Below are 22,874 nucleotides of genomic sequence, written 5' to 3' on the forward strand. Positions count from 1 at the left end.
TTTTCGCTGGTTATGTGACAACTCTTGTCTAAAGGGACATGGCATGAGTGGCCTGGGAGAGGTACTGCACTGAAAGATTGAAATGAGTTGTCTGTTGGTTTTTTTTTTTTTTTGAATTACAACTGATAACAGCAACTGAACAAAATAACCATGTCACGCTGCTGCAAATCTGGCTCCTAAAGGTAATGTCGGCCTTGATGTAAGTGTTTCATTAAAAATTATGTCGATATGACACGAGCTAGTCACTGGAAATTAAAGTATGTGCATTACTTGGCCCTAAATTTTCGTGTTCCAATGCTCAACTACTGTATCTAAGAAAAGGCGTCGGCATCGGCAGGGGGGAGGGGGGTGTAAAACGGTCACCGTCCTCAAGCACATCAGCCCTTCCCACCTACCCCCTCCACACACACACAAGCTACCCCGGTGCTGCCTGCCTAACTTAGCACTGATGCAACTCAGGTTTGCATTTCTGAAGACAAAGCCCATGGGTAAAAGTTGTGGGGTCTCAAAACGAGAGCAAACTCTCAGAGACAGCGGACACAGCAGACGCGGTCGAGCCAAACCAAACATCACATACATTTCTTCAATTACTTTTACATCGACGACATCAGCAGTCAAATGAAATAGAAATAGAATACTAGTGATCAACAAGCTAAAACAACCTTGTACAATATTCCAATACACTTATTCAAACATAAAAACAAACACAAGGTAACACGAAGCTGGCATTGCCATTGCTCGACTCACCATGAAGGGCCCACAGGAGACGACCTGCGGTGCCGTCCCCATTGATCCACCGCAGAAGACGACCGTTCGTGCCTGCCCCCCACTCCATATAGCCACTCAAGTCTCGTGCCACCACCCAGCCTCGCCGCGAGGTATCACTTGTCACGCTACCGTGCTATCTATACTGATGAAGATGGTGAACCCTGCCCCCACTATTGCTCGATAGTTGTTAAGCCTAAATGTGATTCATCCGCAGAACGCGTGTGCGCCATGAGGTGCAAACGACTTCACATGGAGTGATATTATCCCCACAAGGTCAGCGATCTTAACTACAGGGAAGTTGTCAGACATATCGAAGACTACTACGCGCCTGGCATTAACAAGATTGCTACCACAAGTCATGCTTGATTCACGCACTCGCAAAAAGATGGCAATTCCCAACTCCAGAAAACGCTCTGCGTACTGGAAACACTGGTCAAAAAACAAATACGGCTGCAACTAACAGGGTCAACGCAGCACTTGGTGCTGTGCTGATGTTTCTTGATTGTAGCGCCCAATCACGTTGCTTCGTAAAATGTGAAAGGTAGCTGGCCGCGGACCACCTCATTCTCATCGGCATAAGGATTTTATTCGCCAAACAACGGAAATAGTGGCGCTGTGCGTGCAAACATCGAGCCTCTTCGGCGAACCGCATCAGATTTACTTCAAGTTAAAGAACCGGTCTAGCGAGCCCAAGGTTGAAGAAGGCAATGGCTCACCTGTAGCGGACCTCTCGGAAAGGTGCTAGCACTTTTGCGCTGCATCGCTACACTGCTATATACAGGCAGGGCCTTGACAGTTTTCAATGTAACTATGCTGACACATGCTGCCGATGTATCCCAATTGAGTTCTCTGGTCCCGTAAAAAGCTGAATACACATGCCGTTAACTTGACCAAAGAATGAAGCTATGCCTGGACCAGTGTGCCTTTAGATAAGGCCGATCGTAGTTTCAATTATAATTACTCTTTTTGTTTTGTTCGCCATCTATGTTATTAAGTATTTGATGAATAAGGTATGTCAGCAGATACATGCACACATGCTACAAATGCGTAGACATGACATATACACACGCAAACATGCATACACGCACGCTACCTATGCACGACCCTCATGCGTGTTTGTGTGCGTGTATATACACACACATTCGAAGTGAAAATGTTGTGGGGGGCGATTAGAGCCGCTTAATTTGAGAATGGGGTAGCACTACGACTTCCACAGAAAACAAGCATATGCAAAAATATAGTTACACGTACGCAACAAATTTCCTAAAGCACTTGCCTAAATAAATGAAATTATACTCTGTGCTTAGAGAAGCTTGAATATTGATAAGAATGCACGCATGCTAAATAATGATGTACTCCCCGAAGAGAATCAAGTTGTCAAGAGCGAATTGATTAGAACAAACTACCGCAGTGTCGGAAGCACACGACCTTCTATCCAATGCGCAAGTTTTTGAATTGTGTCATTCTCCGTAGCGCATCGTCTGCATCATTCGGGGATCGAAAGACAGAATGATACATTGTCATCTTTCCGCCGCGATGCCACGCATCGCAGCACACTTTAATGGTCTTTGAACATCGCCTTCTTTTTCGGGCCCGCGCGTGCATCATGGCATAATAAAGAAACTACATATGCGGCTGATTCTTAACGTGTGCAACGTCGTAACATATCTTTTTTTAAGGCTGGCCCTGTTAGCGCTGTTTCCAGGCACAGCCGCTAGGTGGCAAGCGATCAGTTGTAATCGCGAAAAGTCGTCAAGATAGCTGTTATGGGGACTAGTCCATACTGAAAAAAAGACAATTTCAAGGCATTTTTGCAGCACTTGCTTTGTGTAAAAATGAAATCACACATACTAGATTATCACTGCACCTCCTATCAATCCGAAAGCAAGATTGAAGCGAGAAGCACTGATTCTAGGAGTGGCTCGAAACTTTGCCCAGACAAACTGAGGAAAAATTCCACTGTGCTTACCGCAGTCTCCTTGCATGGCTCAGCAAACAGCTGCTTGAAATCCTGCAAACGAACAAAGCAGTTAAGACAACCCACGCATCCTGGAGTTTCAGCACCAGCGACAAGCTTTTCTCAAAATTATTGCAATGCACAAGCGCCTGTTTCTAAAGGGGGAAGCAAATACTTATGAATGAAACTAAAGATATTTGAGATGGTTCATTCTCCTAACCTTCATGCTAAAAAGAGTTTCCTGAATTCTGAGCAAATGTAAAGAATATTTTTTTGTGCTTTTATTGCAACCAATGAGATGCTTGCTCTTCATTCAAATTTTCAATGTCTCACATAGCACAATGACATTTGTGTATCCAGAAATATCTTGTCAACAACACAGCAAGAAGTGTTTTAAAGAAAGGTATCAGGGCAAAGCTATAGCTACAGATGTCCAAAATTGCAATCAAGCCTGAAAAATGATGCAGATACTGTGATTTCCATACATTTATTGTCACTGATTCCATCCATTTCGTAACAGCGAAGAGCAACATGGGCAGAGATGTGCGCCCTTGTGTTTACAAATAATGGTCATGTGCAGCCTATATGTATTCAAGAGGGCACACTGACGAGTTAACTAAACAAAAACATTTTCTATGCACTATGTCTTACTATTCTGTCAATGCAAGTACAACAAAAAGTGAAGTGCGATAGTGATTAGAATTTAAAGCAACCAAATGAGAGAAGTGCAGTTGACATGCCTAAAAAGCCAGCATACCTCCCTAAACCTATGTATACTAACAAAGAGTCCTTGTAAGTGAAAAAAAAAAATTGAAAGTGTTATAAAACATTCTGCAAAAGAATTCTTGTTTTCTCACTTGTACTTATACTACTTCGTATTCTTTCCACTTATTTGTCTGAAACATTCGATACCACACATTATACTGAACAGCTGTGCGACATGACGCTAGAATTATTCTGATTTGTGATAGCCCAGCTACACTCAAACTCCTTTATATGAGATACTGACGTAAAAGACAAATCGCTATAAGACACATGAGTGTGCCTATATGAAATAGATGTTGATAAGAATATGCTTACATGCTGCCCTGTTTATAAGATACTCCTCATATAAAGGACGAAAATTGCTCCCCAGTGAGTGTCTCTTATAAAGTGGTCACACTGTATAAAGAAAAGAAATTAAACATCCATGAAAGCATGCATTTAAATGCCTCTGTCTATGACTATATTTATGGGCCGATAATTTTAACTATTACATTCTAGCAATTAGAAAATAGGACCAATAGACCAAGTACCAACAAAGGAGAATGTATGTTAAAAAAAATGCCTTTCATGGATTTTTACAGCGACTGCCCAGACAAGGAATCGCTTGCCCTTGATCGATCATAGCCTCCCCACTAGTAACCACCCAATGGCCATTGTCTTCAAGACAGTCTCACCAGTGCACGGGTGATGATGTCAGCCCGGTGTTCGGAGAGGAATCGCATGCTGTTCTCGCCCTTGCGACCCTTACGGAACGTGATGGAAAACTCGTGGCCCGAGCCCAAGGGTTGGATGCGCAGGAAGTCACCATAGCTCCACTGGTTGGTGATCTCCATGGTGGGCAGGCTGTAGGTGCGGATACCCTGGGTGCCCACCGAGAACACCCGCGCATACCTACAAGCCCATTGCCATTCATCAGTACTTTTCTCAGGCAGACACTAGTTTGCTTCGCAAGCTGACAACTCATGAAAAAAATTTTACCTTTGGGTTTCGTGCGCCAAGACCACAATATCATTATGCGCCAAATTGTAGAGGGGTGGAGATTCCAGATTAACTCTGACTTTCTTTGATGTGCAACTAAATCTACGTACAGTGCTCAGTAATAAAAATGCAATAGTTGGCCTGCATTACTACTGGCGCTTTAACGCTACCGTAAGTACTGAGGGCATTCTATAAGTCATTGTGGTATCTAGTAGAAAGAAAGGTCTAGCCTTCATTATTGTGACTACCAGCAACACAAAGAAGCCTCAGCAGTCATGCAGGCTGGCCAAATCATTTCGATTGCCAAGAACTGCACATGTGTGTTTTTATATTTCTTTCCCATGTGTAGGCACCAGGATCAGGAATTGAGCCATAGTCCTCGAAGCCCAATGGCTTAGCAGATAAGCTCTCACAATGGATGCACAGCTCGAACACCTCCAAGGACATCTTCGAAGGCATCAATAAAATGCTTCCTAGAAATGTCTTCGAACACTGTTTTTAATACTGCCACTTGACACTGCTCTCAGAGAGGCTAAAACATAAGACATAGGAGAGAGCTGACAATGTCAATCAAGGAGTGGCTACCCAATCCTGCAGCTTCTTGAATCCTCCGGCAGTTATTGCGCTGCTGTGATAAGAAATGCCCAGCGCAGTAACACAATAGGCTGCATAACAATGCAACTTAAGCCGGCAGTACAAGCTAGAGTGTTGGCACGATAAGAGCCACACAATGAAGTGTTCCCTTTAACAGCGAACTACACTGCACATACACATTTCTGTAGTCCACTTCCACTACGATCCGAGGATGCTATGGATAAAATGTGCAGAACTTTACGCATATCAGAAAAAGTAGTAATGCATCCCTTACACACGACAATACTCTCTTTCTTTTTTGTCCCAGTGCCAAACATTCAAGCCATCGTGCTTGTCGACAATGCGACGCAGCGAAAGCTCTAGCTTGCAACCCAACTATTTCTAGCAGGAACGATGCTTCCCGCAAACCAGCTTTCTCAAGAAAACTGCAATGTGTCAAACACTGCTGCTATATTAATCTTTCTAGAGTAGCAATTTATTAGTGCTAAGATGCTACAAATGGCATTCAAATTCAAAGTCCCTAACTCCTATTTTTCAAAAAATTCAATCTGAACTATGTAAGTGAACAAAAATTATATTGCAATAGTATTGAAAGCTGGGATAATTGATATGGATGCATTTTTGGTTACAGCGCGAGATTGACAATGACAGAAGGGGCATAAATCAGTGCTCGTCTGTGTCCCTTCAGTCTTTGTCGATCTCATGCTGTAACCAAAAATGCAAGTGCACAAAAAACTACCAATTTCAAGGGCCACTTGCTGTGCAGCCTTAGCTAAGCAACGATCTAGCTAACTCATTGATAATCAATGCGATACTAACTGATAACTCTAAGTACTGATAATCTTGACACAAACAGGCTTCCATGATGGGGTGACTGTACCAAGCAAGAAGTTTTCTGAATTCCTGTCTTCCAACCAAGACAAGTTTTCACTTAAAAGTAAAGTCTTTTTCAAGACATAAATGTTTCCCTTTTTGTCATTCCAATAAATCCAACCAGAGGGCAGAAATCCTTAAAATGACTCAATGTTAAACAGAACATGTTTGAGTAATAGACATATATGTTAGCCTTTTTTCTCTGTAAACAAGTTATCAAGTTATTCGCCTTGTCAATGCTCTCACAGTGACGTTGCCAACTTTAAGCAGATGCTAAGCTAGGTCAAAGATGATTGATAGTAACTCCCAAACACTATGCTATTGTTACTACAAATGCATTTCTACTGCATGCACTCAACACTGCCACTGCAGTGCCCAAAAATCCAGTATGTACAGCTCCAGTCTGTAATCTAGACCTCAGTTTGCAAAGTAGTCCCACAGGGTTGGTTTATCATGTTAGCACCATGGATGCCAAGGCACGGGGTGTGGAGACTAGGATGAAAGAGGTAATGATATCATTTATTCGTGTAATAACAAACAGTGACATGCCATGTTATTGGTAATAACAAACTATATACCCCCTTTGGTTGGCCACACTTCAATTCAACAATTACCTACATATTTATAATAAAACTGAAAATGCAAGCACCAGTGCAATATCAGCTATAACAAAGAAATATTTGGTTAGTGCAAAACTAAGAAATCACAATGTCGCATCAAAAGTTTAATTACTGCAAATTCCCAACTGCATTCTTCAATGTGGTTGTGTCCCTGAAAATTTGGTTAAAAATGTGGCCACGTCCTTCTTTAAATAAAAGTGAAGGCAAGCCTCTCTCGTCGAACAAACCTTGCTCTGTAGTAATATTACCTTTTCACGTTTCTGTCTGTTTATTTTTAAATGCCACAAAGAGGATGTTAAAGATTTCCTCGGTTATAATGGGTCTGAAAACTAGAATTTGTTTTTGTACCTAGGATCATCACACGCACCAGATTGCCAATCTGCTAATGCCCATTATTTCTATTTCTATTTGTACAAGAAAATTTTGGATATAACAACCTAATTTGGAGTACCCACGCTACTCTGTTCAACTGTAGGTCAAAATTAGGAAGCTTGCGAGGCACAAAATGGAATGAGCATGTGCATGAAAAGGGCCAGTGGGAAAGTGGAGACCGATGGCCCCACGTACGAATAACTTTGCTAAGTACATAAGCAGTACTATTTTATTAGTTGCAGACATGATCAGATGCCAAGCTTTAGTCGTTTAGGCAGGACACCCTTTCAGACTTCTTAAGCTGTATCCCAGTATAGCTATTTTTAGTTGTAGTCTTGTGCCGCACACCTACATCTCACTATAGACACCCATCACTATCCAGAGGGTGCCTCTTAATCGCCCTTGCTGCATCAGTGTTACTGACATCAACCATCAGGGATATCAAGAAATTGAGACGCTCACAGAACACATCGGTGAACTCAAGTGTCTCCCTTCCGCATACCTTTTCAACAAAGGCTTCATGTGTATGGCATAATCCTCTCTGGGGTATTGAAAATACGTTTGAACCTCCGAAAATGCGCAGCTGAGCTAAATTTCACAGCTTTTAATCACTATACTGTGCATTCTGACACTACTGCTGCATGACAAAACGACAATGCAGTTTTCTAAAACTGCATTGCTGTTAGCCTGTGTTTGGGCATTATGTCCACAAAAATGCAACTGTTATTAGAGGCAGCAAACCCAAGGCCTTCATGCTTCATTGATAACTTCCACTGGTATTTCTGCTTAGAAATTTTGACCAGACTTTCACAAATATTGAAGGAACTTTGCACAAAAGTATGTTCACACAAGAGACGAGACTAACCTTAGTGTTTCGGCTTTCTTTGTGTGGTCGCATCTTTTGTAGTGCTTATTTCTTACTTAAGCTAAAGAGTGCAAGAGACAAGTCTACAGGCAAGCATGGATGACTCAAGTCCAGACATCTGGGGTTTGTTGTCAAAATAAACAGCTAGTCCGCAGTATTGGTTTATACGACGCTGTTTCAAGATAATGTGGAGCTGGTTTGGCGTAGATGTCTCTTGGACGAAAAAAGTTTTGCGCCATCTGCGCAGAAGCACACAAAGATTAAAGACTCGGCCCACTCTAATGAATGTAACATTAACTTCTGCAACAATTTGGTTGAGCATTGAAGAGAGAGGTGGCATAGTCAATGACCCTGTCATGAGGAAAGCGGTACATTAGTCAGATTGGAAGATGCCTAACTAACTAACCACGAAATGAATCAGATTGAAATGGATCATGAAGCTTTTTTATGGGCAGATGCAAGTAGAAAAAGGCAGGAATTTTCCCAAATTAAATATTTCTTATTTTTCTTTGCTTTCACAAGTTTAGTTTTTCTACTTTCAGGACAAAAACTGAAGATTATAAATAAACTCGAAGTAGGTTAAAGTTACTTTTAGCAAGCACAAAATGGTTACTAAAAAAACTAAAAAGTGCTCATTGTCTGGAGTCCTCTGTAAATTATCACATGGCTGCTTGCCATCACATTTCCCATGAGGAGTGTACTTAAGTCACATGCTCAAGATGACCATGATTGCCAAGCTCTCATGATCTAAGTAAACATCTTAAAAAACATATGTTTCCTGCACAGATGAGCTTTTACTTATCTTTAAATTGTGTTGTTCTCATGATAGCTGACGTGGCTGTTTGGGTTTGTTGGTACGACATAGTTCAAAAAACAAACAGTGCAAAAAATGAGAGACCAGACAAAGAAGCACACATACAGAGCTCGGCATACAGAGCGTTCTGTATGTCTACTTCTTCGTCTAATCTCTTGTTTTTCATGCTGTTTGTTTTTTCAGCTTTCTCAAGATCTATTTTTGGGCAACTTCCTGGGTTGGGGCATCATGATTTTGGTACTTCTGATAGTTCGATCGGAATGAAATTTCGCCCACATATTTCTTTCCATGTGAAAGGTGCAAGTATCTCATTTAGAATTTATATTTCCTGTTGAATTATTATGAACCTAAAGTAAGCAATTAGTATGGGCTGAGGATTCTAAGGCCCGTATTTACAAACCAACCTTTGCCTTTCCTCACGTTTCCCTCAAGTTCCTGTACTTTTTACTTTCGTTATGACACAAAAAATGTAACAGAGTAAAATTCACGAGAATGGTTCATGCCCACTCGCCTACTTCATCTATCCAGCCCAATAAAGGCTTAAAACTGTTAAGAAAAACTCGAGGTGAGGTTGAGATTGGTTTGTGAATATGGGCCTAAGAATTCCCACATCACAACTTTTCTTGACCATCAAAATACTTTATACATACTTTCTTGATAGTTATTTGCATTCTATTGTTAATGTGGAGCAATATGAGCCATTAATGTCTATTAGCCAGTGGCATGAAAAGTTTGTCCAAAATGAACTATACTTTACACATTGCCATGGTACGAAACGGAAACAATGCAACTTACTATAAAACTAATTGCATATTTGAAATCAACTTAAAAGTCTATACAAAAAATTCCCTGCCCTACACTACACATTAACGCAACTTTTCCAAATCACATCTACCCTTAAAGGGCCAGTCAACAGGCTCAGACTTTTTTTTACACCCCCAAACAAGCTCGGCAATTCGTAGAGTCGACCGCAGCGGTCACCTTTTCTGAATAGTACAGCACTGCGCGTGGCGCAGAGCCTTCATTTAAAAAAACAATTCCCGCACATCTTTCCTACGCCTGAGCAACTTCCATCCACGTGCAGTCATGTCACCTCGGCAATCGGCGACGTGTCGCAGCACACAGCTCATTGATTGGTCTAAATCGGCTCTCAACAAACAGTAGTGAAGCCAATTGCAGTTCCCGTTCCCCCCCCCCCCCCTTTTTTTTGACATTGCAGTGCTTGCACACAGGCGCTTCACCCTTGACATGAGCCACCTGGTGAAAAAGTGTTGTCCTGTGGGCAGAGTCACGACGACAGGTTGCATGATGGGCTATGCCTTCACCTCCATGTGAGGAAGAAGGGTGGTGAGACCACGCAAAAATTTGAAACCAGCTGAAACGGATGTTCTAACCTCTGTAACTTCCTTAATATCGCAGATATTCGCAAAATTCTTGCGGCAGCATGTTTGACAAGGCAAAAGTGCACGTATTTCTCTTTATAGCATTCTTTAGACCTTGGGGATGTTTACTGGCCCTTTAAGAGAACTTTCCTCTATTTCTTCAATGTATTCCAAAGAGTAAAAGAAGTTCCGTTGGACACAAAGGTATTACTGAGGCACAAAGATAAGACTATGCGAAAAATTGACAAAGCCTTTGTCATTAACAAGTTCAGGGACACATGAATTGGAAGGCCTGTGTTGCTGCCTGGATTAGAAATTGTTTATCTGGCTATAAAACAAAGTTTTCCAGCAATGGCATTATGCTTGGTATTCATTTTTCCTGATAATAAATCTCCGTTGTCAGTTTGTACTCATGTTGTCTATTAGTGCCACCGTCTCTTGTACTTAATCAGCTTAACTATAAAATACCAATTTTGAATTCTCATCATTATAAGTTGTATTTACTGGCTGGCTGTGCTCATTGATCTTTACTATAGCTATCAACACTACCACTTCTACCCAGTACCTCAGCAGAGTCGGGCATTCAATGATACCGAATAGTTCCCACAGCCTCCTCTGTCAACGCACTCCACAGCAGCTGTGATCACAAAAACAATGCTGCAAAGTGCATCTGGGAGCTTTAACAAGATTAGCCGCTTGGTGAAAACTCACAGTGGTACACAAAACACTGATAAGTGTGGTCAGTGCTCGGTCTTCCGTGACGTAATATGGAGTGGCAAACAATCAACAGCCTGAAATGTGGTAACTTAAAAGAGTTGATAGAATTTTCAGGGGCATAAATGGCGATAGAAAATGATTAGTCACAGCTTTAGTTCTATAAAGGTCAATGGCTGCATGTGTTTTAGACTTCATCAAAAGCACTGGAATAGTTGGGAAGTAAAAACAGCGCACAAATATAAGACAAGGACAGAGGAAGAGACGACGACAGCGCGGTGTCGTCTCTTCCTTTGTTCTTGTCAATACTTGTGCACTGTTTTTACTTCCCAAGTATGAACCACCAACTAGCCCAACTTTCGCTATTATTGCACTGGAATAGATACTAAGCTGTAGGGTCCTACGCTAAGTGGCTGCCATCTCTTTCTGTCCCCATTGTCATCCTTCATCCCTCTTTCTTTCCCTCTTGCCTAATCCCCTGTGTAGAGTAGCAGGCTAGAGCGAACTAGCTCAGGCCAACCTATCTGCATTCTATTCGAAATTTCTCACTCTCTATGTATACTGCAAGTGCAGACTCTTCGGCGATTAAACACACATTAGCAATAAACTTTGATGGTTATAGTCACACAGTCTGCGCATGCAATACTTTTTAGTGCTTGTGAGGTGTGTATCCATGTGACTGAGGACCATTCGAGACAACTCGGATTGCCCGTTTCATCCATCGAAGCTGTGATGTTCACTTTAGATATTGAATATCAGAGGAGCAACCAAGTTGGCAGGTTGACGTGTCATGTGCTGATGCTGAATAAAAAATACGAGCCAGACACCATGGCATAGTGCAGTTCTGAAACCACGCATCATATGTAGTGTGACGCATCCTAATGAGATGAATGGTAACAAAATCGTGGTTTTGGCTAATTGGTAATGCTCCATATTAACATACAACAGCACACAGACAAAAAAAAAAAGAGACAGCAAGAAAGAACTGCATAGAACATAGCTCGTATTGCATGTTCTTTGTTTTGTTTAACTGTTATCAAGATGAATGGAACCTTAGAAAGACCTGTGAGCACCGCTCATCTTGGCAGTTTGAAAAGCCATCATTCCGAAACAATATAGTTTGAGATTCATTTACTTTTTCATATGAATTAAAACTACATGTTGATGAATGACACATGCAATCGCTTTCCCCGAAGCCGCTTTTCAGGGTGGTTTCATTGAAACGTATACCGCAAAATACAAAAACTGGGTCAAGAACTTTGACATGACTGGGCAAAACCAGCGTACAAAAGAAAACGAAGACGTGGCAAGGCTCCACAACGATGCACGCTGTGTTCAATCTGTTTCGTCACTCTGCTAGCCCCAGTCCAAGCGCCGAATGCACAACTGTGCGCACACCTTTCGTCACCACTCCTACACGCGCTATTGTGTCGTGCGCAGTGACTGACACACGTATACAGCAAGTGTGTACACGGCATACTGTACACAGTATGGCGTGTACACGAGCATGGCGTAAACGACGAGCAGCCAGCCCGTCAGCTGACCGAGTACGCCTGTTGCTCAATCACACCACCCTATGCGGACGCCGGGTTCAATGTGCAGCGCAGAGTAGGGAGGGGGGGGGGGTGCAACGCTACTTATGCCGACAATCCAGAACCACCGTTCGGCGCTGCAAACATGCCGTTCGCCGGCTGCAACTTCGCGCCTACAACGATAAAGCGAACAACGAGAGTGACCGTTGAGTGGAATGCAAGCGATAGCAACGCGCTTAGTACTCACTTTCCCTTCCATGACAACTTCGTGACAAGGTAGCAGGCCACGTCCTGGTTTTGAATCATAGCATCGGCCGTCATGGTCATGCAGGTTGCTCGAGTCTAGCGAGAAGAAGCACGTGCCCACATCAACGCCCCCGAGCACTTTCGGAGGCCGAGTCCCGGCGGCGCATGTGTGCGCAAGGGTAGAACACCGCCCCCCTAGTCGGCAACAACGGGCTGCTGGACAACACACTTCGACGTCGCGCCGGCGTCCGGTCTTCCGACGATCACGGGACACCACCGCTTTTTCGGGCGCTTTACGCTGTCATTTCACCCGCGGACTGTTCGAGCGAGCTTCGGCTAAACGGGGGCTCACAACGAACGCACACGTTAGGAGCCAAGCCCAGCACACATAACCGCGGTCAGCTTGAGTTCACGAGTTTAGAGAGATAACCGAATATCTGCTTTTCGCACTACGCTAACAAGCACGCCGCAAACACACACACGCACAAGCTCGAAGACTCCCTGAAACCCGCTTCGACAGAGTTGCTAAACCATTCAGTTTAGTGTGTCGCCAAATCAAGTGGTCTTCCTAGTACAATGAAACGCCGCAAGTAGCGCTAAGAACGATTGTAGCTTTTGTAGTTCCGAAGTTCTTAAATCTTGCTGTATCCGCTGCAAACCTTTACCTCTGCAGTGTCTGCGTGGTGTCATTTTTTTTTTTCAATCAGTTTGTAAAAAAGCCGGTCGACTATGTTTTTCAAAAGTTTCAGTGAATTGTTCTAGGCTTGTTGGTAAACAAATACAAGGCCAGTATCAAGTTCACACTTTTCGTTCTTAAGTAAACATTACGTAAGACAAAATGTCCTGTTTTTAGCATTTTCTTTCACATTTAGAGTACAGAGGATGAAAAATTAATGAAGTCTGAAAGCGTAATGAGTTTATTATCTATAAAACCAGTATTTTGTAAGTACTCCTTAAGCGCTGCGGTCGGGAGTGACGCGCCGTCCAGTTCAAGTTCATTTGCATTGTTCGCACTGCTTATTCAGTTGACCTTTTTTTCTTTTTTTTAGCTCTATGGTTTGAAAGCTCACAACTTGCAATTCATCTTCTGTAATGGCGCTATTTAACGCTGAGCAAATTATGGTTATATCAAAGAACAAAAAAGAGAAGATATTGGCGGCTGGACATTTGGCGATACATCCAACCAACTCGTTTAGATCTACTGCCTTTTCGCAGAGCACGTACCTGCGAATGCAGAATAATTAAGTGGGAGAAACTATATGTCACCACTATTTATGCGTTCATTTCTTCATAGCTCAATGAGGATTTAACGTGAATTTGTGCTTGTATCTGGCACATGCTTCTCTTGGTAAAACAAGCAGGCGTGGAACGATAAAAAGGGATATTCCAAACATAATGACATCGTTACGAATAACCACGATATACACAAATATATATTTGATGAAGTTAAAAAAAATGAGGAACGCTTCACGATTTTGCGAGTCATCCTTGCGCAGGGGCCATGCTAATCTTCTCTGTATCGTTTTAATTTTAGTATATGTACTTTGGAAGTACATTAGGAAGGTTTTGCTTCAACTATTTATAGGAACATTGTAAAAGCTTTCAGTTGTTGCAAATGAACTGTCAACTTTAAAATCAAAATGCGCCAAGCAATACTAAATGTTTATCATGTTTTTTTTTTATGCTGGACCAGTTTTAACAGCATTTGGCATAAACTTTTAGTATATTTTTTATATGTTGTAACACAGCAAAGTTTATCAATTTTTGAAGCTCAAAACTGAAATTTTTTTTGTTGTAGCGGCCTCTCGCGGATTTAGCATGAACTGCTTGCACACGGCGTCTGTGATTTGAGGCGACCCTCGGAGCTTGCAATCACCGAGGCAAGCCCGCACTATTTCAAACTGCGTTCGTTGCAGCACGCATTCGAATATTTGTGTGAGGCAAACAACTAACCAAACAATGAAATAAACCATCCGGCCACCCTTATACCTAACATAAAAACCTCCCAGCGTCATGTTCGAAGCCTTTTGTCTAGGTGATGTAATAAAATAAAGTCAGCGGTACTTGTTACAGCTGAATTATTCGTGTTAAGCTGCAAACGCAGTTGACATTCTGGAAAAACAATATGCATAAGGTACAACCGGCACTGACCAGCCACAGACCAATTAGTGCAAACCAATGGAACGTAATACAAGCACTTTAAAGGAGCACTGACATCAAATTTTATGATCGAGATGTGCTCATGATTCGATTGTTTGGTATGCATAAGTGCCCAATTTGAACGGCATCCGTCGCGTAGAAGTTATTTTATTTCGATGTCAAACAGCGTATAAAAGCTAAGGAGAAAAAAAAAAACGGAAAATAGACTGTTCTGCGGCATCTACACTAATGCTACGTGTTCGGGAAACGTGTTCGGTACGTGTGATACATATTCCACAAATACCATCCTGAGTGACGATGTCCTAGTAGCGATGACGTGTACGGTCTGAGTGTTCTTATTGTGGCGCCGAAGCGCTGAAATGCACTCGCTCGTCGCGTCTGATCTTCGTCGCACCGGTTTGAATGATTTCGTGAAATTATCAAGATAAAAGAACACTTTTAAAAGAACGGCGAAAGAAAAGAGCATGATTAAACGTGTGCTTGTCAGTCAGCATGTCTATATTGCATTGGCACCTCTGCGTACACCTGAATGCTTTGCACGCCAAAACACACGAATATAGCTAACTGAGACACACGAGCGAACATGGCTGAAGCGTGCATCCTCGGACACCTCTGTAGTGCTGCTTGGAAAGGCATCCATTTCGGAATCACTGTTCTGCAAACGGTCGATCGAAGCAAAAACAATTCGCGACATCGTGAATCGCGGGGATTCCAAGCTCCAGACTATCGTATCGAACCCGATTCGACATATCGTAGGGCGAAGACAGCAATGCAGGTGACAAGGCATGACTGAACGTGTTCGCCTAGCAGACGAAACGTGTTTTGTCCTTCCTCCGTGAGACGAAATGTTTGCGGAGCAGCTGAGCCTGACGTCACTCTTTTCTGTGGAGAAGTGGTCAGCTGTGGCGTGATCTGGAGGTGACCGCGAGGTAGCGCCACTGCTGGTGCTCCCAGTGCTAAAAATAGCGGGATTACCGGCCGTTTTGAATAGTGCTTGATTCCAGTGATATAAATCAATAAGAGTGATAGTTATTCATCTATCAGTTGTGTTTTAGGTCGCCAATCGCTGCTACGGGCTCTATAGCTACTCGCTGATGCAAACATCTTGGCATGAGTAAATTTGATGTCAGTGTTCCTTCAAGTCCAGTGCTTAAGTAGCGTTATAAAACGTGCCGCTCATATCCAGTGCTAGTGTGTATCGCTAATGTAGTTCTTGAGAAGGGCTTCGAGTAGTTCCCAATGTTACCCTTATGTCACTCTCAAAGTAAACAAAGTACGGTGCAACCTAATTTTATCGCCTAATTTGTAGCCAAATTATGGTAAAGTGGTATTATGAGAAGTATTTTTATTTGTATTGAACAATGAATAATATCATTTAGAATAAAAAAGACCATAGAGGTCACAGTTTTTTCCGTATTGCATATTTTCCTATTACATATGGTCTTCAAGCCACAGATAAGTTGAAATGGATGAAAAAAAAAGAGATAATATCAGTACAGTGCACACACACATAGTGTATGTGGAATAGATAACATTCACGCGAGATACAGAGCAACTTGGGACACTCCAGCCAACAAGTCACCGGCCTAATTTCCAGCTTCGCATCGGATTGTGAAATCCCGCGAGAGATGTACAACCCATCTTCACTTTCAGTGTCGTGAGCCAAATTAAATTATCGTTCACAAGAACTCATTCTTTATGTATGTAGCCTTCGTCTCCGTGGTTTGTTTGGACACTTGGTAGAGGTGGGTTGGACTTTTTTTGCAGAGGATATGGAGGAGAGTGTCGCTACTTTATCTATATTATGGGACTTTTACTTTCTTGAAAAATAACAAAAACGCCGACCAAGGGGAAATACAAAAGAAGGCTTTGGGAACATTTTAATGACGTAAAGAACAAGAAAGTGGCTTCTAATGCCCTCGCAGAACATGTGGCGTCTACTGGGCACGCTATCGGCTGGGATAAAGCCTGCATCATTGCCACGGAAAGAAAGTTGTTACCACGATTGCACATGGAATCTCTGGCCATGCAAACTACGGCGCATACGTTGAACAGAAATATTGGGACACTCCCCCCTGTGTACACGCGATGTCTGCAACACGTGATGAAACGTGCATAAGAAGAGCGCACTGCGCCATTTGCAGTCACTGTGAACAATTAAGGCTCCCGTGTGGGGAGCCGTAACATCTTTTTTCACTTTTGTGTATTTTACCTTGGTCGGCATTTTTGTTATTTTTCACTATGTTTGTCCCCGACCAGGCGGGATTCCGTCAGACTCTTGACTATACTTCACTTTCTTATAGGGTGCCTGCGCGCGCCCCCGCAGCGGGCATCGAGATACTCTACTTCCTCGATTTTTCGGTTACGCAAAAAATGCTCGATGTTTTGGTCGCGCAATGAGGATGATTTTTTACTCACAACCAACCACGCAGACGCCAGCATTTCTGCGAAACATGCTATCAACTCAACGCTGGCTGTTGCGGAGGCTAGCGCGCGCGAAGAATATGCTCGGGTTCCTACCTGCTGTTGTACTTCCTCATGGTACCTATGCAATGGAAACTCGGTAGCAAGCATATGACAACTCTGGTCTCGGGAGAGCATCAACACGGTCATAGCATAGCATTCTTTTTAAATGCGCAGCATTTCCTAGCGAACTTCGGCTAGTTTGACCATATCTATATAGCCACCTACGACGTTTGGCTCTCCTGGCCGTTTGAATAATGAGATCTATACCAAAATTGCTATGACATAACATGATTGTATGGTGAGCATAAGTGACTAGTCCTAACATAAAAATTATTACATGTATTTTATGAATGTCATAATTTACATGTGATGGTCTAGCTGCTCCTGTAATGGTTTCGTTCACATGACATATCGCAAAACTGGTATGATACGACATGACTGGCGAACATAATTGACAGGCCTGGCGAACATAAGTGACAAGCCTTCACGTGGTAATCATTACATGCGTGTCATGTAAGAACATGACTACATGCTACGCTCATAGCGCGCTCGTGGTCGTTTGCTAGCTTCATGCATACCAAATTTGGTATCACGTGACGTTAATGTATGATGAAGGTATATGAGTGGTGCAAACATGGTAATAATTACATACGTGTCATGTAAGACCATGACTACATGCCACACTCATGATGCGCTTGCAGTCGTTTCGCTAGCTTCAGATACGCCAAGTTTGGTATTATGTGAGGTGAATGGAAGACGGAGAAAAATGACACGCCCAAAAATGATAAACATGACATGCGTGTCACGTAAAACATGACTACATGCTATGTATGCGCTCATAGCGCGCTCGCGGCCATTTCGCTAGTTTCACATATACCAAATTTGGTATTAACGTGAATGGACGGCTGAGCACAAATGCCAGACGTAAACATCGTAATCATGACAAGGAAGTCTTACGGCATAATTTACGTCAGCCTCGTAACGTTGCGCTGATTTTAATGGGGCAATTCAACATTCCACATTTGTGCTTTGCATACCATCAATTCCCACTGTGCGTGGGATCTACCATTTTTTGTGTGTGTGTTTTCTGTAATTTCAAGAAATGAGTAAAATTTTCTGTCACGGCGCAGGTTATTGTCAAAACCTCACACCTTCCACCTCTAGGTAAGGGACCCCATGCAATAGCAGTTGCCAGACACCCCTTTCAGGCCTCATGTGGCTGTCACCCTGAACAGAGCACCTGCATCTTCTTCCTGCAATAGCTGCGAGCCTCTCGTTTTCTGAAAGGCCGAGCTAGGTCTCATAGAGTGCCTGGTACTTTTTTTCACCGAGCACACAGACGTCAGCTCACGTGTTGGCATTTGTATTGTCTTGGGGATCACTCCTGTTGGAGAAAGATACGAGAAACTCGGATAGCATGGGTGTCATTTCACAAAAAAGAAGTGCTAAGAAGGGTCCGAATACAACACGGCCAGTATTTGGGTGCATTTGCATGTAGCGCTAGCTCTCGTCGATGACAGCGACGCGCCTTTCTTACGGCCTGCCGTGAATTATTGGTAAATAGACCAAGGAAAAAATCTTATCTGACGAAAAAAGCTAGCTACAAAAAACGACTCCATCTTCAGTGAATTAAATAAACCTTCTGGTCATAATAGCAGTGTCACACTAGAAACCACGTGGCTTCCCAGAGTATTTATTATTTTACAATGGGGACCAATTAATTTTCAATGGGCATGCAGTGTAATTTCAACTGTCTTATGGGAAGTCACGCTTTGCAGTATGATTCTAAAATTCCGCAAAGAGTTTCATTAGTCTCCGTATAGATCCCAAAGCCGTTTTTTTAAAGGGGCCCTGAAACACTTTTTTTATTAACCATGGAATTAATTCACTGGAAAAGCGTATTACCTCACAAATCGAACGCCGCCAAAACATTAAGAATCCGTCCAGTACGAGCGGAGTTACAAAGATTTGTCCAATCACAATCTCTCTTCTCTCGTCCCGGCGAAAGCGCTGGAAGTTGAGCAGGGAGAGATTGGAGACGCTCCCTGGATTTCGTGCCGACCGGTTGTGCGCCCGCGCGCTCCGCGCGCTCGCGACCTTCGGCGTCATCGTAGCTCTGGCCGACTGGGCTGGCCCTACGTCATCTCCTGTCGCCGGCTGTCTTCGGTGACAGCGCAGCTCTGACCTACTGGACCTGCTCTACGCCATCTACAGACGCCGACACCATCTCTCGCAAGTGTACCCCGTCCTCGGACTCCAGTGACCGTTTTTCCATCTTTCCTGTCTCTTCTATCCCCTCAGTTTGTTGTTGCTTCTTCTTCCTCTTTCCTATACTTTTACCTCTACCCTTTTATCCCTCCTTACCCCCATCCCTTTGTGAGCTCTGTGGCGGTGTCGCTCACTGAAGCAGACAATAACGGGGCTCACTTTTCTCTTCCTTTCTCTCAAGAACCACTCCGAGAGGCAAACAAAAATGTCATTCGCGTCTCATGACCTTGAGTATTTTTTCCTTTTCTTTTTTTTTTTTTTTGAATAAGCGGTTTTATCAGTGCGGTCACGCACGCACGCGTGGACAAGTAACGGCCTCTCGCGGCGACCTCTGTAACAATCAAGCGCGCCAAGCTCAAATCAGCCAATGGTTGATAGATCGGCTTACTGGGCGTATTTTGCGTGACCTGTTGAGAGAAGAGAAAGCTATCTTTAGCGGAACTTGATAATTTATTGTCATTTCCAGGCCCCGTGCTGCGCAATAACATTTGGCTCACGTGTTGTCGGGAGGTTCTACTACCAATCGGCAGCGTTTTCTTACCATGCTAAAAAAGGGTTGCAGGGTCCCTTTAAAGCTAGCTTATTTCAAAAGATATATGCTTTTTTTTTGCCTGCTTACCATTAAGCTATGGCAGGACGCCGTTGCTGCCGTCAAGATATGGCGTCACGCACATATGTCCCCGAATTCTGGGAATGACTCACGTATCGGGGACATCATTTTCACGTAGAGTGTGTAATATCACGATATTTAAATTTGCTATGCATGGTTTTCTTCATGTACAGGCAAATACAAACAACACGATTGCAAGGAATTGCAATAACGATTAGAGCCAGCCTTCTCCGCTCAAGATTAAGCAGCGTGTATAAGCCTGTGCGAAGATCACGCGCGTTAAGTGCTTAAACTTCTTATTTGCTTTATCTGGAACAAACTGGGGACCCCCATTCGGAAAAGTAATCTTTTTTCAGCATAATTAAATACTAGTGTTGTGCGTTACAACTTGTCCGTTAAGACCCAACGGAGAAATTACTACTGGCAAGCAAAAAATGGGCGTATTATCCGTCTCGTGGTCCAGCTTCACAACGTGGCCGCTTCCGTAGCAGGTGATCCAGAGCTTGTCCAGCTCCTGAGCAGCGTGTGTGTGTGCAAAACCTTTATCGATGGACACTTTGCAGGCCCATGAGAACCCTTTACACAGGGGGAGCCCTTATTCCAGGATCCTGCTGGACAATGTCGCTCCCGTTGGACTAGAGCTATTTGAGTCTCGAGCTCCGAGCAATTTAGTAGGGTTGCCTCTCGTGCCTCACGAGTAGAGTAAGGGTTAGGGGGAAGGAAAGGATTCATCTGATACGCCAACATCACGTGAAAGTTATCGGAGACTTCCCCACAGGGAGGGCCCCGTCCATCGACTTTCGGGTTAAAATGGCTTACTATATAGCAGGACACAACAAGGTGTTAGTTTGCAAGCACCTTACGGTTCGTACATCGGCCTTAATTAGGCCCTTAGCAGGCACCAGAAAAAAATCGATGCCGTTCGAAGTAGTACATCATGTAGAATTTTTCTGAGTCGCACAAGTGGTTGGCTAGTCTCTGAACTGGGAAAGCCTAGTGCCCGGTGGATAAGCACATGGCCGGTCGCATCCACAGCCTTGTTACTTCTAAGGCCGTGGTCTTGGTGGCTCGAAGTCCAAACGATGAGTTTGGGTGAGGGGTCTGAATCCCTGATGACTCGCTTCAGAATATCGCGTATAGTCTAAAGGTGAGACGTACTTCACCCGCCAGATAGTTTTCACGGGCTCTGCGTGAATCCGGGATGATTACTCTGGAGTTCGTGTGCGAGGTGGCAAGTGATATTGCTACCTTCTCAGCACGCCAGAGTTTGAAGTCAGATGGGAGAGCCCGTTAATGCATTTGTCCTGGAGAACTACGGTGACCGTGTATAATTCAGTAGGCGACGGCCCTGCCACATCAACGTAGTATACATACACCTGGCCTAGATCCGCATTGGTGTTCGAGGGCCAGAGAGCGTGCCTCTCATCTGCCTTCGTGTGTCTGCGAGTGCATGTTTCGAAGAAGTAGAGGAACACAGAGCTTGTGGCGCCACAGCTCAAGAAGTCTGCATGCATCTCTTCAGGAATGCAGTCGTGTTTTATGTGCAGGCGGCCTAACATGTGGCACCCGGATACCATCCGCGAAAGGCGCGTATATTGGTTGACGAAGTGGGCCTCCTTCAATTCTTGATATTGTCACACGTGAAGATTAGGGCTTCGGGCAAAAAATACCACATAATCAAGACGCAGGTCATTGACATGGCACAACCAAAAATGACCGAGCGAGAGCGCGCGCAGTCCTAAACGACTTCTTCGTTTGTTTTTCCATGGATCCGGGCTCGTTCTCGCCGCAGTTGATCACTAGGTGGCAATATGAAGTGAGTGAGATAGGTGTCAGCTGTGCGGCATTCGCCATCTTGCCTGGTTTAGGAATCACTATGGAGGTCTTCCAGTGGAGAGGACGCCCATAACGAGTCGGTTACACAGGGTGTCCATGAGTTGCGCCATCGTGCATTGGTACCCGTGCAAAGCCCGCCGGAGTTGTCGTTGCGTCTCCCCTCTCGTTTGAGTATAGGGTGAATAAGGCTGCGAAAGAGGAGCCACATCCTTTTCGAGCTCATCTGACGTGCTGCTGTGCTACGCTTCTTTATCCAATTCGAATCAGTGAGCTGGGCGGCATACTTTGTTCGTTGAGTTGAGTAATGCGAGCTTTAAGCTTGCGATTCAGCTTTTGCCTTTTCCATCGCTTGGTAACACTTTGGCGTGCCTCCCACCAGTGCAGGCCGAGATTGTCTACCATGGGGATCTCATGGGAGGTCTGAGGTGTCTTAACGTGTTGTTGATGAATTGCACGCAAATGCTTTGCTCACTCCCCATAGCTGCGGAAAAGAGCACAGGAAGAATGTCTTGCGTTCTGAATTTGTTCCAATCAGTCATTTATTTGACTTGATCCGACTTTTTGCGAGTCGCTTTTGCTGGAAGAGTGATCCGGAGAAGGCAGTGATCGCTACTAAATGATTCCCTTAGTTTCAAATACGAAGCATTTCTTAGCGAACTTCGGCGATTTTGAACGTATCTATCTATCTATCTATCTATCTATCTATCTATCTATCTATCTATCTATCTATCTATCTATCTATCTATCTATCTATCTATCTATCTATCTATCTATCTATCTATCTATCTATCTATCTATCTATCTATCTATCTATCTATCTATCTATCTATCTATCTATCTATCTATCTATCTATCTATCTATCTATCTATCTTTATATCAAGCCGTTTACGTATGGGTGCTCTCGTGCTCACCCCTTTAACTTGGCGTGAAGCAAACTTAGCAGGGGAGGGTAAGATGGTTTGACGAATATTACGCGCTGGTCAAGACATCAATAATGTCACACTCCCGTCGCGCACGTCGTCAAACACTTCCCGCCAGACAGTGGCGCATACC

General features: G+C 43.6%; 1 protein-coding gene, 1 long non-coding RNA gene and 1 other non-coding gene across 3 annotated transcripts in view; 1 reads left to right on the plus strand and 2 right to left on the minus strand.

The window, feature by feature from the left end:
* Rme-8 (receptor mediated endocytosis 8) overlaps positions 1–12,764 on the minus strand; it is a 176,552-nt gene extending 163,788 nt beyond the window's left edge. Inside the window, exons 1-3 of the mRNA XM_037425074.2 lie at positions 12,482–12,764; positions 4,165–4,381; positions 2,738–2,779 (exon numbers count right to left, since the gene is read on the minus strand). Of these exons, the coding sequence (XP_037280971.2) occupies positions 2,738–2,779; positions 4,165–4,381; positions 12,482–12,561 (339 nt within the window). The 5' untranslated portion in view covers positions 12,562–12,764. The remainder of the gene's footprint in view (positions 1–2,737; positions 2,780–4,164; positions 4,382–12,481) is intronic.
* LOC119174244 (uncharacterized) lies at positions 6,334–7,946 on the plus strand. The gene is made up of 2 exons (XR_005110186.2): positions 6,334–6,441; positions 7,835–7,946. It is a non-coding gene; the product is annotated as an uncharacterized LOC119174244 (long non-coding RNA).
* A 1,167-nt stretch (positions 12,765–13,931) lies between the features above and the next one.
* Positions 13,932–14,034, minus strand: LOC119175138 (U6 spliceosomal RNA). The gene has a single exon (XR_005110254.2). It is a non-coding gene; the product is annotated as a U6 spliceosomal RNA (small nuclear RNA).
* Positions 14,035–22,874: the final 8,840 nt, after the last annotated feature.

This window comes from Rhipicephalus microplus, chromosome 5 (genome assembly GCF_043290135.1).
Source record: "Rhipicephalus microplus isolate Deutch F79 chromosome 5, USDA_Rmic, whole genome shotgun sequence".
Classification (NCBI taxonomy): domain Eukaryota; kingdom Metazoa; phylum Arthropoda; class Arachnida; order Ixodida; family Ixodidae; genus Rhipicephalus; species Rhipicephalus microplus.